Here is a 25,109-nt window from a genome sequence, read left to right on the forward strand (position 1 = left end):
GAATAACTTAATAGAACAATATTATTTTAATGGTTTGGCAAAAGTGAAAAGACAATAACATAAACTAGAATAATAACAATTGTACTTATTCCCTCAAATGTCTAATTTGACGTTATTGGCCTGAATGAAGTTCTAGATAATTTATTACCTTTACCAGTATTTAAAATGTCCCTTGCAGCCGTGAGGACAATATGGAAGAAGTGCTGTGGATTAGCTGGCAAAGTAGGCGAGGAAGTTGCTTGAGCTTTACATCCTTAGGAAACTTATCAGTATTTTCTGAGAATTTCATCAAAATATATTAGTCTTGTTTTCAGTTATTTTGCCAAACAGGAAGATATAAACAAACGTTCTGTCCTGAGAGAAGTATAAGATGAAAACTGATGGTTCAACTCTTTTAATTGACAATTTCATGAACGACAAGAGATGCATCAGAGGTTAGACATTCCTAATTCTCTGTGTCTCCACCAGAGCAGATAAATCTGTCTCCAGCTGAATTCCAGTCAACTTCTGCATGAGGGTGCGATACCTCTCTACATCCAACAGGGGGCTCAAACATGTTCGACTCCTCTCCCCTTCCTGTTGCCAGACCTCTCTGCACCTCCTGAGCTCCTCCGCTGATCCTGGATCCGTGTTCTCTTCGGCTTCAGGAGGTTTGTCTCCCTGTTGTTTGGGCTGCAGCAGAGACAGAAACTCCTGCACTGACAGCAGCTCCTTGTGAAGAACTGCAGGAAGCATCACAGCAGACTCCTGGACTCTTGATCTTTTGACAAGCTGGACTGAGCAGGACTCGGGAAGAAACGGCAGGAAAGAATGAAGGAACTGCAGCACCTGTACACGCCTGCAACCATAACAGAAAGTAAACAGAAAATAACTTTACTTTAGAACTAACTTTTATGATAATAAAATAAAGGCCCCCATGGTTTACTTTGGTTTTATGGCTGTAGATTTGTTCTTTTTGTATGTATTATTTTGTAATTAAGATTTAAATATTGTATATTGAAATGTATATTTAAAGGTTGACATTTTTCTTAATAATTGAATACATCAATTAAATATTTTTCAAATGAATACGTTTTTTTTGTACACAGTTTGGTATTGCCATTCCAATAATTTAAAATTTACATTTTCAAAATGTATAGTTTAATGCAATATAAACATTTTAAATATGTGAAATTGCCAACATTTTTATAATGAATTTAAACGGATATAAAACATTGGATTTGGAAAATTTCTCCATATATATATAGGAATATATAACTACTTTTTACTTTTTAATTCTTTTGATTCAATGATTAAAACTAATTCAACATTTCTATATATAAACTATTCAGTTTAATTATTTAATAATACATAAAATGCTTAACATTTAAATAAAAAGTTTCATAATTTGAAATGTTAAATCTAAAAATTCAATATTCTGGGTTAAATGTTATACTTCTATAAGAACTCAATATCACTATTCGTTTATGACTTATATTGGAAAAACAAACATTATTTTACACTTGAAAGTGTAACATCCATCAATAATTATAATGGGAAGATAGATTTGGGTTGACTTGTATATTTACAATGACAAACCTTTACTATTATGATATACATGGAGGACTTTCTGAGGTAAAGGATGACGGACATAATGGTTATTCAGAAACATCATGGTCATCAGTGGAAAGGCAAGTTTACCTGCTATGGATTATGAGCTCCGCCATGAAAGGCGTAAGTTGTTGCCAGTGCAGCAGCAGAGCAGTAGACGTTTCTGCAGACTTGATGAGATACTTGGGGTTCACTTCTACTCTCTTACAGGCCATGCGTGTCTCCATCCAGCCTTCTATATCCCCAAGACTGTGCTCAGGCGAATCTATGTGGAAGATCCAGTGGTCCTGGACCGACAGCTGAGTCAGGAAATCCTCGAGAGCGCCATCTTGGGGAAAGAAAGTGTCAAAAGTTATCCTCCACAGTGAGTAAGAGTTTAAAAAAACGGATGCACATTAAGATTGCGTTACTGTATCGACATCAAACAGCACTGTATCGAAAATGGAAAATATAGTCCTAACGATGAGCATGAATTATAAATGTAGAATTACCTGTTTTGTCATCAGGTGTTTTCTCTAGTTGTGTTTGGAAACTTTGCCTGATGTCCAGAAGGATCTGCCCACACTGAAGGACAAGTGGTGCTGGGTTCTTCCGGAGGGCAAGAGCCTCAGGACCCTGGACGTAATGAAGCATGATGCGGCACTTGACGGAGTCGGAGTTCAGCAGAGGTGCGACAGCGGTCACACCGGTCACAGCCACTCTGTCGACGTGCTGGTCCTGCCCTCCGTCCGAGGCCCGGTGCTTCCTTCTCTTGGCCGCCGGCTCACAGGCTGCAGAGGGTGTGGGGGGCGCAGGAGTGAGCGGGGGGAGCCGGAGCACTTGGCACTGGGTGTGGATGACAGCGGGTGTAAAACTGGCTTCTGTCGCTGTCACGATGGATAAACTCACAGCAGCCGGCGGTCTGGAACAAAAACATGCAGAAGTTGTGTTTTAAAGAGTCACGAAATATTAGTTGGTCCTGGATAATGAGAGGCCATGCAAGGGCAGAATGAGACCTTCAACAGAGGTTATGAACCTCATGGTGGCTTTTTTCCAATTATCAAACATTCATATTACAAGGACATTTAGAATCACCTCCTTCGCAGAGGAAGAAGAGGAAAATGGAGGAAGTACGAGTTGATGAGAAAATAAATTTGAAGCAAATGTTCAAACATTTTGATAGTTATTTTTAAAATAAATTGTTTGTGTACACTGTTATTCAGGTGCTAAAATAAATAATAATCTTTACTGAAACAAAATTATTCAGAAAACAATTAAATTATTATTTATTAAAATAAATGTATATTAAATCCAATGCACATCAAAAATATAGTTTTATTAAATACACATTTTTACACAAATTCCTCCATCAAAATAAAAAGAAAACAAATCAGATAAAAAAGAAAGAGACAATTAAAAATAAATTCACTGCAGCACAAAATACAATTCTGTCAGAAGGCAAAAACAAAAAAGGAAATAATAATTATATTAGATACAATTAGCATCCCAAATACACTCTGAACACATAATGGCAAACAGTAAGGAAGTAATCAACATATAACCATAATTTATTTATTTTAATTTAATCGTTACATTTTAAATTTTATCATACCAACTTTAATTTAAGAGTGATCATTTTATTATAACAAACTTTTTATTCATTCTATTTTATAATGTAACAAAACCAAAAATAATTTCTGTGTTGTTTCTACAATTCTGGAAAGGCGCTATACAAATATTACTTTCTTACTAACTTAATTACAGCACTTGATCTTTTTTTTCTACTTTCCTTAAGTACTTTACTAGTGGGTTTTTAGGAAACGTAATCTCACAGCCTCAGACGAAGGTGGCAAGAGATCATTTATGGATGAAAATGAGTCAGAAAAGGCACATTTCCGTGACAGTTTGCAACAACAGCAGCAGGTTCTTACTCACGCAGTTTGAAATGCAATCTTACGTGTGGTTGTCAGCGCTTAGTATCACTCCCACCACCAATCGCTCTTCGGAGATTCGATGCCACAGCTTGTCAACTCGAGGTTTCGTAGGCAGCGCTGGCGCGTCTCCCGTCATGTCACCCCAAGACTCGTCCTTTGACTCGTCATCACAGTCCCACAGTGGAACGAGACCTTCCTGGACAGAACAGGGGAAGAGTGTAATCGGCTGTGACAGGCGTGTGTGACAGCAGTGACAGTTCGTCTGTGATTTTGTTAGAACACATGACCTGTAGGTGCTGGTAGCTGCTGGCAGGAGTTGAATTACTGTATGCTCAAAAAGTCCTTTTTAGGAGGGGATTATTTCTTCCTGGTGTAAGACAGGAAACTGTATCAGCAGACCTTAAAACGTAGGTGGTTTGACGACTTTTTCCAAGACAATCTAAATATAATTTAAGACCAATTCCACATCAGTGCAGGCAGAAAAGTACAAAAGACATAACAATACAGAAACAGTATAAATAGAAAAAATATATATTTAACATGCTTTCAGGTGGAAAGGTTTATGAAAAATAAAAATCAACTAACATTTCTATTGCCAACTAATTTTTTAGTGAGATTCCAATTTATCTGAAGGCAAAAATTGTAGATTTCCTGTTTAGCTATTTATACAACCAAAATATGAATGCATGGGGTTCGCTCGTGTTCAAAACATGCCAGCTGGTACCGATTGATAAATGAAGACCGGGCTACACGAGGCAATTATTGTGTATAAATATATTGCAACACATTTTTAGGACCTTCCAAAAATCATTTTTTGAACGCATGTTCTTTTTTCTTTTCCTCCATTATCCTGCATTTTTAACTTCGCCCATGGGCGTTTATCAGACAAACTGCTACTTCTTAAATCATTATTACCATTTTTATTGTACACAGTTTCTTCCTGTTTTTGTTATTTTAAGTTAAGAATTTTCAAAATGTATAAAAAATTCCAGAAGTGTGACTGACTTCTCTCATGACACGTATCCAAAAAATATATAATAAATTAATTAATTTAATAAATGGCTTTTCAATCATTTATAACCACTGATTGAGTGGCAGCCATTCTACAACTTAAGGCTGTGAATGTAAGGCTGGCAGTTCACTCAAATGAACTTTTACTCTCCAGTCATGTTTAGTAGCAGTGCAGCTACTCTGTTCTCCATCATCGCTCTCTTCCATCATGTCGCGTCTTATTTATATTGCCTCAATTCACAACAGCCGTTACGTCGAAGCACTCATCAACTCATCAATCTCTTCTATAATTAGATTTCCAGAGCCACTAGAATTCAACCTTATTCCTCTCATTAATTGGCTAAGACATCCCGTTTACATGTCCACACGTCATTGAACATTACGTCCTTCATTTATCCAGGGTGACAAGATCCTCGTAAATATTTGAGGAATCCACAAAAGCGTGTCAGCGAGCTCCAAATGAAATCTACATCTGAGATAATTATACTCAAAAGAGTCTGAATAGATGCAAAAGTTCTAAAATGGATCAAAAATGTTTGTGATTTTTCTTCCCGTTTCTCATCTGGTTTTCTGGATGCCAGTAGCAGCTTTTCAAACGCCGACTGCCACAGCTTCAGAGCTGCCATTTCAGATGTGACAACTTATCAACTTGAGTGACAATTGATGGAGGAAACCTAAGCAACTTGAGGTGAAGGGGTAGGATTTGTTTTTAATCAACAAATCCATGGAGAAGCCGAGAACTGATCAAGGGTGAGGGTTTGTTTCATGAAGACGTCTTCTTGCACGCACCTGTTCATGCGGGGTGAGACTTGTGTCTCTCTGTGTGACAGCATCAGCCAGCGCTCGCACTGACTGCCGTAGGACTCGCTCCTTCACTCTCACGTCCCTCTGAAGCTCCTCCAGCACCGTCAGTCCGCTCTAATCCAAACAGAACCTCACAATTTACCTTGGTCACGAAATACTTCTGATTGCAGATTCACTTCATCCATTCTTTCTCTGTGAAGTTTGTTTGTTTGTTGTTCTGCTAAGGTATGTTTACTCCGGGCACTCCGGTTTCTTCTCACAGTCCAAAATCATACATAGGAGATTGAGAACTTGTTGAAGGTGCGAGTGTGTGAATTGATATTTTTCTTTGCATCTTCTGTGGCAACTTGTTCAGTGTTTCCCCGCCTCTCGCTCTAAGCGGCAGTTATAGATATTAATTATACGAATAATTGTTTTTACTTCATTAATGTATTTTGCCGTATTGATTTAAGCACATTAATATTATATTATATTCCTTTTGTAAGGATTTTTTAATAGAAAATTCCTTTTTTGGACATGCTGTATAATAAAAAACATCCTTAACAACTGCAAAGACACACTTTGATAGGCGGGATTTGATGTAGAATACACATATTAGTGAGTCATTTTCAATATCATTATGATTATTAACCTTTCATTAGGGCGGCCCCGTACCATTACGTTAATATTAAACCATTTTGCACTGTTGAGAGACAAAATCAGCATTTACAAGTATTGTCAACTATGTGTACCTCTCCTGTGAACAGTCATCCTCTGTCTCTACATTGCAACTAGGAGATCATCCTTTTTATATATAATATAGTCTTTTTCAAGTGGATGTTTGTTCATTAAGCAATCCAATGATCAACAAAAAATAGCTAATAATTGACAGCCAATTCCTTTATGTGCCTTGCGTATAATGAATTAATTATATGGTATATATGTGGACAGTTATTGAATAGCTATACTGCATTCAACTCCCAATTAAATTTTTAAACAAGATATTTCTTTTTCATTAAACATATGCTCACAATACGGACTTCATTTGATGTTATATCTTAAATTATTTAGAAATATGGAGGTATCAACAATGAATTAATATTGTAAAAACTATAGTATGAATTTCAATATGCCGGATAAACCTTTTTAAAAGAAATGTATTAAATTAAAGCATAATATAATCATAACTGTTTATATGGTATTGGGTTGCATGGGAAACCAATATCTTATGCTTCCTCATTGCATTATTGCAGAATATAATAATAATAATAATAATAATAATGATGATAGTATAATAAATGTCATTGAATCTTTATTTATTCTCAATGTATTTCTTCTCAATTCACTAATAATGAAATTTGTGATGACCAGCAGGCTTATTTGAAACTGTATTAACCATTTAACACAACTGACCTGAAGTCTGGACTCCAGAGCTCTAAGAGTGAGCAAATAGTTCTCTGGAAGTGAGGGCTTTGTTGCTTCTTTCTCCTGACCCCGCTGAAGAGAAATCACAGGTGTATTTAGTGAACAACAATAGTTTGCAGAAGTCAAGTGTACGTTCCCTTACAGAAAATGAAATACCACAGAGGTCAGTAATGAGGAAATTGTCCAGTGAACTTCCCATTGAACCGTCCTCTTTAAAAATCAGAACCAACTGATCCGTTCCGCATCGGAGGAAGTCGTCGACATGAACTGAGGTGACACTCGACCACTGGGCAGCTATCTGAAAATAAGTGGAGACAGTAGACGTTAAAGAATTGACTATGATGGTCATAGATGATGGTTTAATGTACGTACCTGAAATGTTTCCTTCCAAACAGCACAAACATTCCCGTGATCAAAAGTCACAAGAACTAAGAGTCCATTTCGTCCCGTGTCAACCACTCTGATATCTTCAGGTCCCTCGAACGGAAGCCTGAGCGTGTCTTTGACGGCAGAATTTTCAAAATAAACCAGCTGCCGACTAGAAGTCGCAGCGACCGCAGTAGAGCGCAGCCTACCATGGACATGACACGCAGAGAGAACTTGAACACACCTTAGGACACACAAGTACTGCTGAGGGAAAATCTGAGTTGCATCGAATGTCTTTCCATCCTCCAGTAAGAAACCAACCGTGTTCCCACTGGTTTGTTGTCCGACTATGAAGATCTGTCCTCTCCGGATGGGCAGCTGTCCGAAGACCATGTTGGACAAGTGCACAGGTGTCTGGCTCACCTTTCCCTCCTGTACATGAAACACACTTCCATCATGAGTCCAGGTGACAGTTGGCCCCTGGAATATGGACACCTTCCCGGTGATCTGATAAGACAGTGTGAACTCGAGGCTTGCTTGTAAATGGTTAGACGTGTTCTTTTTCAAAAGAAAGTAGTGGAAGTTTTCTCCCTTCTTCTGCCTCGTCCCCAACAAGACACAGACTGTGTTGCATCTCCTTTTTTCATCGAAGGCACTTTGACATATGAGGATTTCAACCTTGGTCGTTTCCTGGACTCCTTCTGCGGCTGCATCCTCCACGAACTCCTTCAAGTCCGGTTTAAATAAGAAAGTGCGACAAGAAATCTGATGCTTTCTTGCGGCACGTTGGCAGATAATTCGGGTTATTTTCCCGTTTATAGTCACATAGTGAGACATGCTGATATTCCTACCCGCTTCCTGTCTTCATTTTGCTGAACAAATGTCGTTCTTGAAGCAGCGAAATCCGCAATACGACTTTTAAAGAACGGTTAAATGTGTTTGAATTTAAAAGTTTTGCTCGACTAAATAAGTCGCGCCTGCGTGACGTAGCCATCGAAGTGCATTGTGGGAGCTGGATATGTCAACAACTGATTTAACGCCAAAGTGAATTGCTAACAAATATCTCGTCTGTGCTGCGTTTCCAGTAAAAAGGAGACTTTTTCCTGGTCCTTTAAGAATTGATCTCATGATAGTATCAGTTGTTATGACAAACAAACCGAGAGGCGTGGTCTGGTTTAGAGCCAAAATGGCAGGACGTCAACTCCACACACTACCGTGATTCATCTTAGCCGAGGCGAGCTAAGTGTAGCTAGCTCAACAAGGAACTGTTAGAAGAAGGAAACCCGGCGACGGTCGAGCATGGCTGAACACGATCAGCAGAACGGAGAGCCGGTAATGTCACTTTTAACTCGATCTCATCGGCTCTTATGGTGCCTTTGTAATATGTGCTACTTTCATGACAGGATTTAGTGAAGAAAACTGAGGAGACAAGGACAAGATTCAAGGCTGAGTTTCTTCAAGGTAACAGCATATGTGGATATTAACATTTAGGTATTTGGTGTTAAATAACAAGATGTTCATTCGGTAATAGTAATGAAAACCGCATCATGGATAAGCACCTGATAAGGTTGCTACACAACAATGATGTTACAATTGAACTCGATGTGTTTCGTGGCTCTGTAGATGATAACTTTATTGGAAGTTGTTTGCTGAAAGTAAAAAACGTCCTCATGAGCAATAGAAATAAACTGTCTTTGTTTCCCCTGCAGATTCAGCGGAAAAGTATGACCCCAGGGATGTGGAAAGACTCGAGAAGGATGACGTACTGGTGGAGGGTTACCTGACATGGAGGATTTATGTTGTTGACGACGCTTTGAAAATGATTGATGATAGTTTTCAGTGGAGGAAGGAGTTTGGCGTTAACGGTAAGAGTTCCTGCTGATGAGGTGAAAAGAAAGTTTAATTTCACTTCTTGAAAGTAGGACAGAGGTTTCACCTGTGTACAAATACCGGATTGACCCTCTGACTCTAAAAGGTTAACTACAAGGTTTGGTTTTAGTTAAAAATGCAACCGTCATAAAACCCAAGCTTTTGCTGATCATTGGTCTCTTTATGCTGCCGAGTGTTTAAACAAGGTTGTGTTCTGTTGTGTAAACATTACATGAATGGGGGGAACCCACGACAGCCCTCACTGTTTCACTGTCCGTTGGCTGCATTTACAACCTCAACACCATTTCAGTTTGTCTTGACAGTTGCTGGGGGAGAAACTTAATCTTGTTCAAATGATTTGTAGCCCTGGGCCACCTGACACAATTCAAACAGGCTCTGACTAAAACTGGTCCAGAGCTTGTTGCCTCTAGTGATAAATTGAATTGATACTTTCAGAAAACGGTTTGTTTTAAACATAGATATTTCACCAATTATATCTAACAGTACTGTGATTCAAAACCCGGGTTGCTTAGGTGGTTGCTTGATGCCGAACCAACCAAAACATTATCACATTCTGTCGCTGTATTATTTGTAAATTAGTTGTGGTGTTATCTGTATATGCAGCAGTAGAACAGTAGACTTGTTCTACTCGTTTTTAACATGGAAGTCAAAATATGTGGCTCGAAGTCTTAATAAAGTTTTGGTGAGCATAACAGCACTGACATAAATTATGAAGCAATTACTGAATTAACTAGGTACAAAAGGACTTCCATTAAAGACTGAAACGAATAAAACGCATCATTGTTGTGTACAGACATTTGACAGTACTTATAATAGTAATAAACAGCCTGTTTGATAACATTTTTTTTTTATTCTGTTCCTAGATCTTTCTGAGAGCACCATTCCTAAATGGATGTTTGAGAGCGGGGCTGTTTACCTCCATGGCTACGACAAAGAAGGGAACAAGCTTTGTATGTACACGATTGAATTACACTCCCTGAAACCTTTCACACATTTGAGAGACTAGTTGAACTATTGTGTTTAGTCCTCTGTGGCTAGTGTGAGGTCAGTTTCGCTTACAGCATTTCTAATTGTTCTGATGAAAAGCACATCCTGTACGGTAACCATTTAAGCGACAGATTTAGTCAAATTTAATAACAAGTGCCTTCTTTTATTCAGCGTTTTTAAACCTGGGTTGCCAATGCACTGTATTATGTGTCATAAACTCATTTAGGAATGATTATCTGTGTCTTTTTGTTTACAATATGAATGTTAATTTTATTAGAGATTCAATGTAAACCTATCGTTACTCACTCAATCATGTTTTTGTGCTTAGTCTGGTTTAAAGTGAAGCAACATGTAAAGGATCCCAAGACGATCATAGACAAGAAGAAGTATGTTGCCTTCTGGCTGGAACGCTACGCCAAGAAAGAGCCCGGGATGCCCTTGACGGTCGTGTTTGACATGGCAGAGTCTGGCATTGGAAATATTGTAAGTCATTTATCTGCTTAGTCTCTCTGTATATATCCACCATCAGACTGCCTCAGGTAGTTCTGTGCTTGTCCTGCTGGGACTCATTCTTTCTCTCAAGAGATTATAGTAGCTTTCGAGTCCCATTGGTCAATTTAAGTAGGCCGTCTAATCTGTACACTCAATATGCTTGAAGAGGCTTTCTGTGGCCTGTGTCACTTGGCAGAACAACTAAATTAAAACCAAACAATTCATGAAAAAGGCGTAACAAATTGTAAAATCACTTGATAGCTGACCCTTTTATTGCTACTTGCATACAGGTGACCTAGATTTATTTTGATTTTATGGCCGTAGGGCAGTTAAAAAGTGCTGTGAGTGAGATTGAATGATGATTCATTGAATTGGATTTTTCATCTTTATAACAAGAATAGTCTTGACTGAAAAAAACGTTTAGTTCACTATTATTTAACATTGAAAAATTATAAATTAATCTTTCTGATGCATTTGCATGAGACTCAAGTAAAATCACATTCAATTTCGATTAATTTAATATAATTTAAGAAACATACTACAACTCACTCAACATAAATGACTCAAACCCCTTGGTGAACTCATCACTGCAGCATGAAAATTCACCTATTTCAAGTAAATTCATTTTTCAATTTATTTTCTTTTCTTAAGAAACCATAGATTTTTCTAAATGGTCATTTAGTATTTATTATACTGAGCTCTAGTTTTTTTGCTTTCAAACAGTTTTAGTATTTGCTAAATAGGGATAACCTTCCCAGATTGACGGTTATTTATATAGGCATGTGGAATCCTGTTGGCCGACACAGGAGCGTCAGTAAAGGGTTAAGTTGGAAGCAGTCTTATTGACCGTAGCTTGGAGTCGGTAAGATCTCATTACAGCCTGGAAGTGAGTCTCCTGCATGACAATAAGGCTTCAAAGCAATTAGGCAGAAGCTGGAGTCAAAGATGAATGCTGTTAAGTTCAGATGCATCATGGTCTCCAGTGGGGAAATCAATTTCTATTGAGGCTTTTTTTCAGATGTGATTGTAATCATGTCTTAAATACATTTGTGCATTCATGTTACTCTAAAATGAACTGCTGTCTTTAATTAATTTCTCTTGTCTTAAGTAAAACCCCCTTTTCTTTATATTTTTCATATTTCAGGACATGGACTTTGTGAAATACATTATCAATTGCTTCAAAGTCTATTATCCAAAGTTTCTATGTAAGTATCCTGTTTTTTTCATGAACATGTTTCAGGTTAACACGCTTCAGCAGACTTAATTTTATTTAATACTTTACAGCCAAAATGATCATCGTTGACATGCCCTGGATCATGAACGGTCAGACAAGGCTTCTGTTTTATTCTGTGAAAATATCTCTTTGACCTTTCGAATATAACCCACATTTGTGTCCTTCTTTAGCGGCGTGGAAGATCGTCAAGTCATGGTTGGGCCCGGAGGCGATCAGCAAGCTCAAGTTCGCGTCCAGAAGTGAGATCCAGAACTTCATCGGACTTGAATACCTGCCACCGCACATGGGCGGGACGGTGGGTTGCTTCCTGTTTATGATGTGAACTGTTGCTGAAATGTTTATCGGCTTATATGTAACAAGATAAACATTTTTTGGATTGTCAAAGTCTGACTTGTTGGCAAATCAAGGTCAGAATTTTCAATCCAGAACAGTCTGTAATCATCAGAGATGGTTAACTAAAGCGCCTCATGTTTGAGGCAGTTTTAGACAAAGAGTGGGTGTTTTTGAAGCAGTTTTGTGACCGCAGCTGCACTCTCATGGTCCCTCCCGCTGTGCGAAGTGACACACACACACACACAAAAGCGGCTTTTGCATGATGAAGTGTGAAAAGCACAGGATTGAAAGACGTGTGTGTGAATCCGGAAGAGGAAATTATGTTTGAGACATGGTGAGATAAAATCCTGAAAGTTTGATATTCATGATATTTTTATGTTATGGTATTGACTAAATATAATTCTATGTCGTGCAAGTTTTTGTGTCACTTTCCTTTGCCAAAGTAAGGTAAATAAGATAAATATTGTATCACGCCCGATCTATCTTCACTATCTCTATGTTTTTTATCCTTCAACAAACACTGCTATCAAATTCTTTTCCTTCGACCTCAGCTTTACTCTTATTTGACGTCTCTGTTTGTTGACATCCATAATATTTTTTCCTTGTATTTTCTTGATGAGTTTACTGGGAGGGAATGGGATAAAGAGTGTGTTGATTGAGGTAGAAGGTCAGTGTGTATGTTTTTTTATTTGAGTTAGAAGAGAGGCTTATAGATGGATGAATGTAATGCATTAAGTTTCAGTTCAACAATATTTCAAGTCCTACCACTAAAGCTAAAAACTCCTCGAGTTATCACTCAGGTTTTTGAGTGATAACTTGAAGTCACAGCTAGAGAAGAAGTATGCATACAGTTATTAACTGCCACTAACCATAAAATCCAAATGAACTCTGATGTTGAAGGAAAGTTGGCTATGTTTAACTAACTTGTCAAAATAACCAAGTCTGTGACAGCATGCTGGCTGAGGGTGCCGGTAAAGGTGGAATGCTGCTGCTCTGGTCATGTGACTACAGTTATTTGTGTTTATTTGCTTTGAGAAGAAACTGTCAAACTGTAAATGGCAAATGGCTCTTACTTTTATAGCGCTTTCTATGCTTACTCAGTACTCAAAGTGCTTTACACTAAGTTACTCATTCACCCATTCACACATTGATGGGAGTAGGCTGTGACGCAGCGCACCAACTCAACCATTAGGAGCAATCGGGGTAAGGTGTCTTGCTCAGGGACACGATGCCACAATCTCATCCGGAACTAGGATTGAACCTGCAACCTCTCAGACCACAAGTCAACCACTCTACCCTCTGAGCTATGACCCTCCCAATAAGATAATTCAACTATTTATTGAAAGTAACATTATACATTTCACATTTTAACTCATGCTGTTATTAACTTTTCCTTCTCAATTCCAGGACCCCTTCAAGTACAGCTACCCTCCGCTCACCGACGACGACTTCCAGACTCCAATCTGTGAAAACGGGCCGATTGTTAGCGAAGATGACACGGAGAGTAAAGAGGGGGAAACTGAGAGCAAAGACGCCCTGGAGTCCAGCTACAACTCCGAGACTGCAGTGAGGCCCAAAAAGGTATTTTCAATCTTCCCCGACTCATTAACACGCCTCCCCCCCTCCCTTTCACCTCCCTGTCTGTGATCCAACAATCGTTTTGCCAGTTTCTTCTGTTAACAACACGCAGAGTTGGACTTCAATCCAGGGGGATGATAAAAATAATCAAGTCTTCTTTACTCTCAAACCTGTTGCCGTCGACAAGACTTGTTTCTAATGACCAGGATTCCTCAAAGCTTTATTCCATCTAGGTCAGGGGGGTCAAAATCAATCACGAAAGTGTCCGAAATCTTTCAGCTTTCAAGGAACTCAGCCGAAAGAATATATAACTTAACAGTATGAGTCTGATGCTGATACGGTCATTCTTGGACGCCCGATCTATCTTCACTATCTCTATGTTTTTTCTCCTTCAACAAACACTGCTATCAAATTCTTTTCCTTCGACCTCAGCTTTACTGGTATTTGACGTCACGGTTTGTTGACATCCATAATATTTTTTTCCTTGTATTTTCTTGATGATTTCACTGGGAGGGAATGGGATAAAGAGTGTGTTGATTGAGTTAGAAGGTCAGTGTGTATGTTTTTTTATTTGAGTTAGAAGAGAGGCTTATAGATGGATGGATAGATGGATGCTTTGTTGATCCCTGGAGGAGATTTTTCCGTGTTTAAGTTATGCATTAAGTTTCAGTTCAACAATATTTCAAGTCCTACCACTAAAGCTAAAAACTCCTCGAGGGATAAACTGTTGTTTTTGTAAATATGTCAAATGGGTTGAATTTATTATCTCACTTTCATTATTCATGTCTGTTTACACTTCTTACTCGGTTATAATGTTTAAAATGTCTTTTAATGCAAGTCAGTCAAACACCATCTCAACAGTTTTTCAGCAGCACAATCCAAATAAATCTAGATTAGAATATATATGTATGTAATCAGTGTCAGAGAATTGAAAAAACTGCTTCTTTTCTTTAACTGTCATTACCCAAAGCAATGGAGTGAAAGTTTACCGACAATACAACATACAATACATGTATTTAATGGGTACATTAGTCAGAGGTGGGAAAGAAGCAGTTCCCTGCTCCAGATGCTGAGCACTGTCTTCTCAAAAGAAAAAGGGTGATATTAGCTTTAGGACTTATTAGGATCTTGGTTAAGAAAGTATGTACAAAGAAGTTTTTTAAGGACTGGAAACCAAGGCAAGAGAATATTAGGTCATTTTAGTAGCATGAAATTGCAAATTATCAAGGAGGCATGAGTCACATGCAAGTTTTTTTTTTTGATTTTCTTTAACAAGTCATCTTTGTGTTTAATTTTGCTTTTATTGAAGCACTTTTCTGGCCACTGCATGTTCTATCAAATAAACAATATTATAACCTTAAGAAGCTAGGGAAGCTTAATGAGGAGAATCAGAAGTTAAAGAATCAAGCCTGACTGGTGTTTCTAGTGCGGAGTAATCTACACGTGTTAGAGGATCTTATGTGAAGGTGACTGGTCCAATGCTTCCCTCAGCTTCTCTGTGGTCATCATCTGCTAAGTCAACATTCAGAGCTGCACGTCTCTCACCTTCCCTTTAATCTATTTAGAGTCATTTCAACCCGCCACCCAACATGGAGGGCGTATTATTCCTCCTCGGGAGTGTTTAAAACTCCTGCCGCACACTCTTGCCATCACTCTGACGTCTGATTTGTATTCATCTCAACATTTTTCTGTATCAGTAAATAAGCAGTTGAAGCGATATTTACTGTAATTGACTTTATGTCCCTATTCATGTGCGCAACACAGCTCTGACTGTGGATTTACATTAGTCATGCCCGGCAGATTTCAACTTGCAGAGCAGTAACGCAGATCTGACGCATGCTGCTCGGCTAGTTATTCTCCATGTTAATGTGATTGAACGATAAACAGAAATGAGTCCAATTACTTCGTTTGGGAGGCATTTGAGTGTATCTTCTGGGGAAAAAAAACAGTCTGTTAAATTAATGATATTGCTATATTAAAATGAGGGAGTTTTCTGTAATTCACTTCAGAGCGGTTGAGGCTCGAATGTTCAGTTATTCTATTAAGGACATGCAAAACTGTGAAGCCAAATCCCTTCAGGGTGATAAGATATCCAAACATTTGGGTCGGCACAGAGCATCTGGTTTCAGAATAGTGTGGGAAAATGCAGGTTATTGTAGCCTCCACACACAATAACCCACCTGACTTCCAGGTTTTAGGTGTGTTCACAGGGGCTAGTTTTGTTCAGCTCAATTTTAAGCAGCCTACAAGAAATTAAAATGCTTATGGGTTTATGGTTCTTTTAATACTGATTTTTAAGTGTATCAAAACATAAATCGATCAAATACCCGATGGTATTGTTATTGTTGGAAATAACTATGTTCAGGCCAGTTTAAAGAATAAAAAAAAATTAATTGAAAATCTTGATCAATTAAATAAAAAATGAGACGTTTAAATCTTAAGATAAGAAAGGTCGCCTTCGAATTCTGCTGAGCTGTCAACCTTTTTTTTCTTGAACCCAATTTTGGAAGGGAATTCTACGGACATCTACCTTAATGTGCTTTGAAAAACAGGGAGTGTCTTGTGTTATAAGGCGAAATTAAAATGCTTTTTGCTAAAATTGTCATACAAGAAATATCATAATTCTCTGCCTACTTTACATTCTATCAGTTTAGATGTTTAATACGTTGGAGTGGATGTTCTTTAGATCGTTGTTATCAAGCTGTATTTTTATTTGAAAAGTCTAACCCCCTCTATTTAGAGTGTTGCATGAAACCACACATCAAGTTTCCCAGCATAAATGTTCAATTGAAAAAGTGAAAGAACTTGGAACACACATTTTTAATATGTCTTTTTTACAAAATCTGTCCATAGTTTTTTATGATTTGATGTCTATAATATGAAATGATATACAGTAGATTAACTATTTTAGCCTTACAGGAACTTGCAGTATTTTAAACTTTCTCATGGCTCATCGGAAAAGTTTGATTGATATATCTTTAATAATAATTATAGCTTACAGCTATACATAATTGAACGTTATTTTTAAAGTAGTGTTTGTCCAAAGGCTGACTAAAATGTTTGAGCATATAATTCAATTAGCTATAATCAAAGTGTGAAATTTAGCAATATATAAAATGATTCTACTCTACCTTTAAGATGAACTGCAATGTTGTGGAGGTAATTGTAGAGGTGGATGGAGATTAAAATTCTCATTACAGTTGGGCCACAGAGGAATGTGTTAGTACAATTAATGAGTGGACGACTGAGCAGGATTAGTGTAGCCTGCAATCCCGAAAGTTGAGTCGAACCGTTTAAAAACAGGCTTTAATGGATTGAATGCTTGTGATTATTGAATGTTTTTCAAATCTTTCACCTCATAGAAAACTGGCATTCTAAGTCGTGTCTCCTCCCTGTGCCTTCCCCTTTGTGCTCAAACCAGTCTGTCTGCCCCTTCGAGCCCGTCTCTCCACCCCCAACAAGTCCCCGCATGACTTCTTCTGGACTCCAGCAGCTCTGTGCCGATAACTTGATGGCTCTGAGAAGCTAATTGCCTCTCTCTCTGTTTTGAAACAAGGGCTGGTGGTGGTAAGGCAGTGTGGGATCACACATGGAGCTCAGTGTCCAGGAGAGTTCAGGCTGCAGAGGCAGGTGCATTCGTGAGTGCAACGGTCGTGAGTTCACCTCCCTCTCAGTCACGGCCCCTCCACCCGTCCTGGACGCCACCTTTTAAATTGACCCCCCCCCCCCCACCCCGAAATCAATCCCTCACTGATATGATCAGGTGGAGTCGAGTTGATGCTCCACCTTTTTGTTTGTTACTTGACCTCCTCAGAGGAGACCTGATCATTTCAAACCTTCGCTCAGGTCTACTTTCACCTGACGCTAAAAATCGAATGCTGTATTAATGAAACATTTCAATTCCTCATTGAGGAATAACTTAAGAGTGCCTGACGATTGTTTTTACATGTGCCAAATCAACACTCCAACCATTTTAAATATAACATTCTTCAATGTTAGCATTTCATCTTTGTGTTCTACATAAACGTGTAAACTTTGTTTTTACGTATTGTTTTTGGTAACACTTTCATTTCATTATGAGCACACACAAGTGACATTATGAGCACATTCATAATGTATTTAAAAGGTTTATTATGATGGGCCTGCGGGGAAAACAACAGCCACAAAACTGAAAGCGTAACAACTAAACCGATGTAATCACTCCCAAGAGCATAAACAAATGATAAGGAAGTGTTTTTTCACGTCGGTTTTTACCAAAGAAAATATTTTTGAATCTGAATTTGTTATTTGCCCTTTTTAAAATTTCAGTAAAAAAATTATAATCTTTGTACCTAGTAACTAGTCTTACATATCGTTGGTTTAAAACAACTGATGTTTACATTGATAACTAATGTATTTTTTGGAAATGTGTAAAATTGAAGGATTATTCTTTGTTGTTTTTTTTGTCTAAGAAGACCATATTGACTGAAGTGAAAATGAGCAGGACATCAACCATAGAGTTTTTATAAGCTTTTATATCATCAACCAGTTCAACACACACACACACAAAATGTATGAGCTTTTTTTTTATTATTAATGCAAATGGCCCCAGGTCACACTCCAGGTTTAAATTTAATGTTACATGTGATTGTAGTTTGAACTTGACGAGTCTGTTTGACAGAAGGTCGCTGGTTACAGAACACATACACATTATAACCTTTATAACTGTAATTAAATATTGTTTAAAAAGCCCACTACTATACTTCGTAAACCTTGTTATAAGTTGCCTCACATGATTTGCCAAATGCAATAATGTCTTTAACTTTATTAATGTATCATAATCTTTAATGAATGTGTATTTGACATGTGTGTCACAGTCACTGGTCCATAGGTCCATAGAGGAAGTGCCTCAGACTACATTCATGCTGTAACCTTTATTTCATATTTCTAAATTACATTTCTCCATGTTTTAATGTTTTTGTGTTGGTTGTGCACTCCAAGATAAATAAATGCTTTGACTGCAGTCCTTTCTTGATGTCTTCATTGCATGGGAATTACGCCGTCTCACTTAAACGATAAGCGCCTCCTCTTTCTCACCTTCATCTCCCTCGTGTGCTCAATGTTGACCGAAATTGTTGTTCCGCCTGCAGGGCCGAGACCTTAAGCATCAATTCCCTAATTTGCACAGCGATAATCGGTTTGTTCCACTTTTTCCTTCCTGTCAGCTGTTTTGTGTCTTCGGACGGATGTAGGCCAAAGTTTGTGTCCGATAGTGAGGTCTTCCGCAGTCACAAGTGAGTTCGTAATCAACTAACCAGGTCATTGAGGTGCCACATACAATCTTGATGACCGACTCAATAGTCTATGATAAAACAAGATGGCCGCTCCTCTGCATGATCGTTGATGAAGTGGTCTTTTGTCGCTTCAGGTGAATTTCCTGGACGACGGTTCGAAGACGGATGAGAGCGAAAAATCGGAGAGCTCAAGGGTCAGAGGAGCCAGGAAGCCGCTCACAACGTTCAAAGGTGCATTGCTGGACATCAGGTAAATGTTCAAGAAACAATTTGATGAACTGAACACAAAAAATTCAATATTAAAGTCGCACTAATGGGATCTATTCGTTTAAGAATTGAAAAGACAACTAGATTGATGCTAAAAAAAACATGACAACCTGGATATACAAAAAACAATCATTATATTATTATAAAGTGTGTATTATTATTATTATTAAATTATTAAATTTATTAAATACAATATTCCATACACAGAATTAAGTCTGTTGAAACACAAATATTTAGATAATTAAGTGTTTATATACTTAAGTATTTAATTTTTCTTTTGACTAATGAAATCATGCAAATAGAGAACGACAAAAAATCTAAATGTACAAGCATTACATTTTCTTTTCCCCTTTGAAATATTGATCGTGATGATCCCAATAGTGACGGCAGACGACAGTCGTGTTCTGGAACTTGCTTGAACATACATTAGCAAGTGACTAGAGCTATTGTCTCTCGAGGGAATCCTTCAAAAGATTTCTTAATTCAGATGGTCATCTACAGCATCCCTGAAATTGAACCAGATTTTTCACACACATCTAAGGGACAATGTTGAAGGTAAACAATAAAAATGAATATACATTTTATTGTTGTCATTGACCCCTAGTAACCCTTATGTGGCCCTCAAAAGGGTCGTAGATCATGTAGAAACTAACAACCATAGTTTTTATATATTTCTATTATTCATGAACAGTCTCCAAGTATGACTGTAGAGTTTTAGTTTTGGACTTTTGTCTTCTGCTTTTTTAAAAAACTCCAGTTTTCCTATTTTCGGTGGACTCATCGGCAAAATGCTGCGTCTATTGCCCTGCTGAGGACATTGATTAATAAGGTCTATTGATCATTGAGTGGAGGCGTTAATCTGTAACTGATACAGTAATCGGTGGCAGCCGCTGATCAATAATCCACTTAAGTGTGGCGTCAGGTGTGACCTCCAATCTTCCCGACAGTCTACAAACGAGGACATCTATAGTTGGTATTTAACAGAGGGAATCGGTGCGTCAGGGGAGAAAATCTTCAATTGCAAATGATGGTGACCTTAAAATAAGATCAACTCCTGGCATGGTGTTGCAGCAGCAGCTGAACGGTTTTCCTTGGTGGCTCCGTGAACAGTGTCTGTTTTTAAACAAGGCTCCGGCTTTGATGTGGGATTTTTGACAGCCCTCGGCTATGAATTATGGTGGAAAAACAGATTTGAATGAGTCTTAAATGCAATTACGTTCATAAGCTGGGTCTGTCCTGACTCGAGGCTGGGGGCCGTCCAAGGAGAGTTGGGGGGGGGGGGGTCTCTTTGATCATCTGTTAGCTGAAGGTTTCCTGAGCGCAGATGCGTCGGCTTTTTATGCAGCATGACAAAACAAGCAGGATATTTAAGGATGAAAAAAAAAATGGTCCCACTGGTCTTGAGAATCGCAGCATCTGTTTAACAAGCTGCTGAACATCTTCAACTGTCACGGCTCTGAAATGTTAGTTGTTGAACAACATCTAGGAGTAGAAACTCTCACAGTGACTTGTCATGTCTCCTGGATTACATGGCTGTGAGAAAATATTAATTCACTGATATATCATGATATATTTTCCCCCATATGTTATCAATATCAGCACTGTATCAATATATAACATTTTTTTTTTAATAAATTCTTTTTTATTTTTGGTTTACATTTTTTTTATTGTGGTTCATTTAAGGTTAATATTTATGTAAATTATGTAAATCTTTTTATTTACAACTGCAAATATTCACTTGCTCAGGGACACAACGACACAAGCTTGTCTGGAGCTGGGATTGAACCTGCAACCTTTTGGACTGCAGGCAACCACTCTACCATCTGAGCTATGACGCCCTTAGCCTTAGACGTTTGTTCCTTTTTGTGTTGCAATTCCACTTCTGGCCACTAGTTGTCCTGCTGAAAGAAAAAATGTAATCCCATGAGATCTCGATGATGACTGAGGACAAGGGCATACAGTTGACTTTACTAGCTTTAAATGCAGATGCATATTTTGGTTTTAAAACAAAAAGCAGTTATGTCTTCGTCAAGAGTCAACCGGTCTGTAAATTCTGCAACACCGAGTCAAGTACTAGGACAACCCTAATACAGATAAATCCTTGTTACTTCAGCAATGTGTCGTATTCTTGCTCCTGCATCGTGATAGGTATAATATCTTGCCAGTACCCCTGCTGGTTTGGGTCAGAGTTCGCAAAATGCCTGGGCTTCTTCCTTCGACTGCTGCCCCCACGACCCTACCTCAGATCAGCCGCTCGTATATCTGTGTTTTTTTCTGTTTCGTCAAGTCAACAGTTAAACAAAACAAGAAACATTTATCAGATCTACACTTCCTGGAGGCGCGACAAGGATCTTTTAGTTTATTCTGTCCAGGACCGCCCAGCCAGCCGTGCTGTGGAATAAATAAGTGTGTCGAATGCCAGCCGCCTTCTTAATCCAGTTGTAGCTGTCACACCATTTACATTGTGTTTTTTTCCTCCTGCCTCCCTGCAGCCCTGCAGAGGAGCTCAGCTTCGGCTCCGGAGACACGGAGAGGAAAAGCCTCATTATCCTGAGCAATGTAACTAAAAGTCAACTGGCATTCAAGGTCAGTGTGGAGACTTTATAATGATGTGTGTTGCAAGCTCGGTTGTGTTTTCAACGAATAATGGCCTTGCTCAATTCTATCTGTCAAAATGCACATTCTTGTGTTTAGTTTTCTTGCATGTTGTGTTCATACATTGTTTTTCCAACCATATATCGCATATATTTAGATAAACGTACCCTGTGAATATATTTCACTTGTTGCTTTAACTCAAACATTTGAGTCACCTGTAAATTATAAAGTCTGTGAAACTAGTTTAAAATAACTAGTTTGAAATGATTGGATGGTTATATGGCAATCAAACTTGACTGCCCATCATCCATAGCTTGCTCACAACGTTTTGAGAGTTACCTAACTCACCTTTAATTGAAATGTGGTTAATTTTCTCCAGTTTTATAAAGGCAAGTTTTTGGTTTGAGTTTTACTTTTAACTTTTGTTATAATGGTAAAACAACTGGACTGGAACATTTATGAATATTTGGAGAAAGTGGAGAAAAAAATGTAACTGATGAACAGTCGTGATGGACTCATGATACAGCATCAGCTTTTCGGGATACAGATATTTCATTTAGGAAGTCTGCTAATTGGGATTAAATGAATTAAATAATATTTAACGATTTAAAAAAACACATGATAAAATAAACATTAACAGATATTTAGATATTTAAAAGTAACATAGAATCTTGCTTATTTATTTTTAATAATTATTTCCAATTAATTAAACACTATTTTAATTGAAGTGGGTTTTTGTTTCCAATTAAAGTTGATCGTCAAGTGGGTTTTGAATTTCATTTCCAAAAGTTAAAAAAAAAAAAGTATTAAAACAGTTTTGAATTAACCATAAGCTGTAGTAACCCAGAATTAAAGTTGTATTATTATGTTAATTTAAGTGAACGCTATGTTTTCATGGACATAATGAATATTTAAAAAAAAAGTTTATTATTATTTTTAACAGTGTTTTTAGGAAGAAGAAAACTAAAAAAATGTAATATATATGTGCTGTCCAGGTGAGAACCACGGCTCCTGAGAAGTACCGAGTGAAGCCGAGCAGCAGCTTCTGTGAAGCAGGAGCCTCAGTGGACATCGTGGTGTCTCTACATGGAGGTAAAGCAACTGCTGGTTCAGGATTAATAAGTGACGTGAGTGAGTCCACGAGCCGGAGCCGTCAAAGTGACGCTGGTCGGTGGTGTTTACAGGCTCTCAGGCGTCACCTCAGGACCGGTTCCTGATCATGGCGGCCGAGATGGACAACACGGGACAAGAGTTGGCTCAGTTCTGGAGAGAAGTGCCCAAGAACAAGATCATGGAACACAGGTTGTGTGGAAACACTTCTTCCAGGAAGATGTTTTCGCTCGCGGCTCATTAGATTGTGTCTTCCACAGACTGCGCTGTCATGTTCTGGAGAGCGTCAAACCATCAGCTGGTTCTCTCGGGAGCGACCCTGACGAGACGGGAGTCGGCAGGCAGCAGGAATTGAGCACAGCGGTGAGTGAAGGAGTTCCTGTGGTTTATCTAGCAGCCAGGAAGTGCTGGGATGTTGAAACGGGCCGGTGGGGTCTGACCTGAATTTTACACCGTTGAAACAAAATGGAAGTCAGTGCTGCTCAGACTCCAGACCCATTAGTGACAAGATGTCCATGTACCTGCTGCTGCAATTCACCTCATGCTTGACGTGTGTGAGAGTCAGCCTTGTGGGTCCGTTTGTGTGTATTGTGTTATGTGTCTTTGTGTATTGGGTGAGTTTGTATATTGTATTGTGTGCATTTTGTGTTGTACTGTGTGCTTTTGTGTATTGTGTGTTTATGGATGGTGTATGTGTATTTTGTGTGTGAGGACAGTGTGTTTTGATTCTATATTGTAACATGTTTGTTTGTGTATTGTGTGTGTTTATGGATGGTGTATGTGTATTTTGTGTGTGAGGACAGTGTGTTTGATTGGATATGGTAACATGTTTGTTTGTGTATTGTGTGTGTTTATGGACAGTGTATGTGTATTTTGTGTGTGAGGACAGTGTGTTTGATTGTATATGGTAACATGTTTGTTTGTCTATTGTGTGTGTTTATAGACATTGTGTTTGTCTTTGTATTTTGTGCGTGTGTGGACAATGTGTTTAGGTAGTGTGTGCGGACCATGAGTGTCTTTGTCTGTCTCTGTGTGTGTTTGTGTGAAGCATGCGTCTTGTGTTCTAGTGACATTTGTTTCATCTTTTTTTTTGTGACTGAATCTTGTGTGACAGCGTGTGTTTTATGTTTGTGTGTCTGTGTTGAATGTGTGTGTGTGTATTTATGTGTCAGTGAGTGGTTTTGTCTGTATCTTGCGTGTAAGTGTGTATATATTGTGTAAGAGTGTGAAGTATAATTGAATTAAACAAACGGATTGAATAAATGTTCCGATTTTAGGCGATTATCTTGAAATATTTTGGTCAAAATGTTCTGAGAGATGATATTTTTGAAAAATGTGTTGTGTTTGCGGAGCAAAAGAACAATTACACGAGCCGACAATGTTTGACTTTTAAAAACACCTTGTGCTTGAACATTCCTTTGAATGCCTGCAGTTATTGACTATCTTTCCTGTTGTGCTCCTGGTGAGAAAAGTCCGTCCTAACAGTGCCAGTAGAGAATGAATGGACACAACAGAGGTTCATCTGCTGTGGCTTCTCCTACAGGGAGATGTCAGAATTAATTCCAAAAATCTCTTGGGATGTTTCAGAGTCAGACTCGGTCACAGTGGGAGAAAAACAAAAATACAAGCAAACGTTTATTGAAGCTGACCATCAGCGAAACAATAAGACATGTCCAATCTTAACTGTTGCAGTGCATGATGGATGCTGTTTTTCGACCTTCTGTAATTGTCGTTTAACTCATGTCGCTCGTGTCCCTCCTCAGCTCCTGCGGTTGAACGCCTACACGGCCAGGTTAGAGCACAAGCTGGGCACAGTGCTGTGGTTTCAGAAGGTGATCATTGGGCTGGTTCTGATCCTCACGGCCTTCAATATATGGTGCGTCTACGTGATGGCTCTGGACCGGCGCTGACCAACTCGACCGCCTGCTTCGGCTCTCCACAAGCCTGGACACGGTGTCCACCTTAGGGGGCGGTTCAGGGGGGCAAAGCTAACCCCGTCCTCCTCTCACCCTGACCGCCTGACCACACTTGGGGTGGGACTCGGTTTCCAGCACTTAAGGATGAAGAGACTCTTTTTAACGTTGAGAAAAATGAATCCTGTATTTTTATAGACTGTAATGGAGGAGAATAAATGGGTTATTTATTGTAAAGGTGACGACATGTAGGTAATATTTGATACTTTTGTGATCATGATAAAACATTTTATATAATTCCAAAGCCTGTAAATAAACTTCTTTTTCCAAAGTACAAATGTTTGGCAGT

General features: G+C 38.5%; 2 protein-coding genes across 3 annotated transcripts; one reads left to right on the top strand and one right to left on the bottom strand.

Annotated features, from left to right (window-relative positions):
- Positions 1–378: 378 nt before the first annotated feature.
- On the bottom strand, positions 379–7,926 carry fancb (FA complementation group B). 2 transcript variants are annotated; one of them, XM_087803428.1, is made up of 8 exons: positions 7,095–7,926; positions 6,865–7,020; positions 6,711–6,794; positions 5,304–5,432; positions 3,527–3,699; positions 2,082–2,491; positions 1,681–1,918; positions 379–838 (listed from the first exon to the last, which is right to left on the bottom strand). In XM_087803428.1, the coding sequence occupies exons 1-8, from the start codon at positions 7,923–7,925 to the stop codon at positions 436–438; spliced, it is 2,424 nt and encodes an 807-aa protein (XP_087659554.1). In that variant the 5' UTR covers position 7,926; the 3' UTR covers positions 379–435. The 2 variants fall into 2 exon arrangements, with proteins under 2 accessions (XP_087659554.1, XP_087659555.1); XM_087803429.1 differs by having other exon boundaries at positions 6,865–7,016; positions 7,095–7,162.
- A 357-nt stretch (positions 7,927–8,283) lies between these two features.
- mospd2 (motile sperm domain containing 2) lies at positions 8,284–25,098 on the top strand. Its single transcript, XM_087803430.1, has 15 exons — positions 8,284–8,420; positions 8,492–8,549; positions 8,798–8,953; positions 9,842–9,928; positions 10,294–10,448; positions 11,602–11,662; positions 11,742–11,780; positions 11,862–11,986; positions 13,432–13,605; positions 19,010–19,125; positions 21,635–21,728; positions 22,733–22,829; positions 22,922–23,039; positions 23,108–23,210; positions 24,611–25,098. The coding sequence occupies exons 1-15, from the start codon at positions 8,388–8,390 to the stop codon at positions 24,755–24,757; spliced, it is 1,563 nt and encodes a 520-aa protein (XP_087659556.1). The 5' UTR covers positions 8,284–8,387; the 3' UTR covers positions 24,758–25,098.
- Positions 25,099–25,109: the final 11 nt, after the last annotated feature.

The sequence above is a fragment of the Callionymus lyra genome, chromosome 12 (genome assembly GCF_982586985.1).
Source record: "Callionymus lyra chromosome 12, fCalLyr1.hap1.1, whole genome shotgun sequence".
NCBI classification, from domain to species: Eukaryota; Metazoa; Chordata; class Actinopteri; order Syngnathiformes; family Callionymidae; genus Callionymus; species Callionymus lyra.

What these genes read in the sequence shown, in the direction of transcription:
- fancb (XM_087803428.1), bottom strand. Translation starts at nt 7,925, where the DNA reads ATGTCTCACTATGTGACTATAAACGGGAAAATAACCCGAATTATCTGC. An exon ending in TCTGTGGTATTTCATTTTCT is followed by an intron (nt 6,795 to 6,864) that starts GTAAGGGAACGT and finishes ATTTCTCTTCAG; the next exon opens with CGGGGTCAGGAGAAAGAAGC. An exon ending in GAGCTCATAATCCATAGCAG is followed by an intron (nt 839 to 1,680) that starts GTAAACTTGCCT and finishes TTATGGTTGCAG; the next exon opens with GCGTGTACAGGTGCTGCAGT.
- mospd2 (XM_087803430.1), top strand. Translation starts at nt 8,388, where the DNA reads ATGGCTGAACACGATCAGCAGAACGGAGAGCCG. An exon ending in CTGCAGTGAGGCCCAAAAAG is followed by an intron (nt 13,606 to 19,009) that starts GTATTTTCAATC and finishes TTGTCGCTTCAG; the next exon opens with GTGAATTTCCTGGACGACGG. An exon ending in AAAGTCAACTGGCATTCAAG is followed by an intron (nt 21,729 to 22,732) that starts GTCAGTGTGGAG and finishes TGTGCTGTCCAG; the next exon opens with GTGAGAACCACGGCTCCTGA.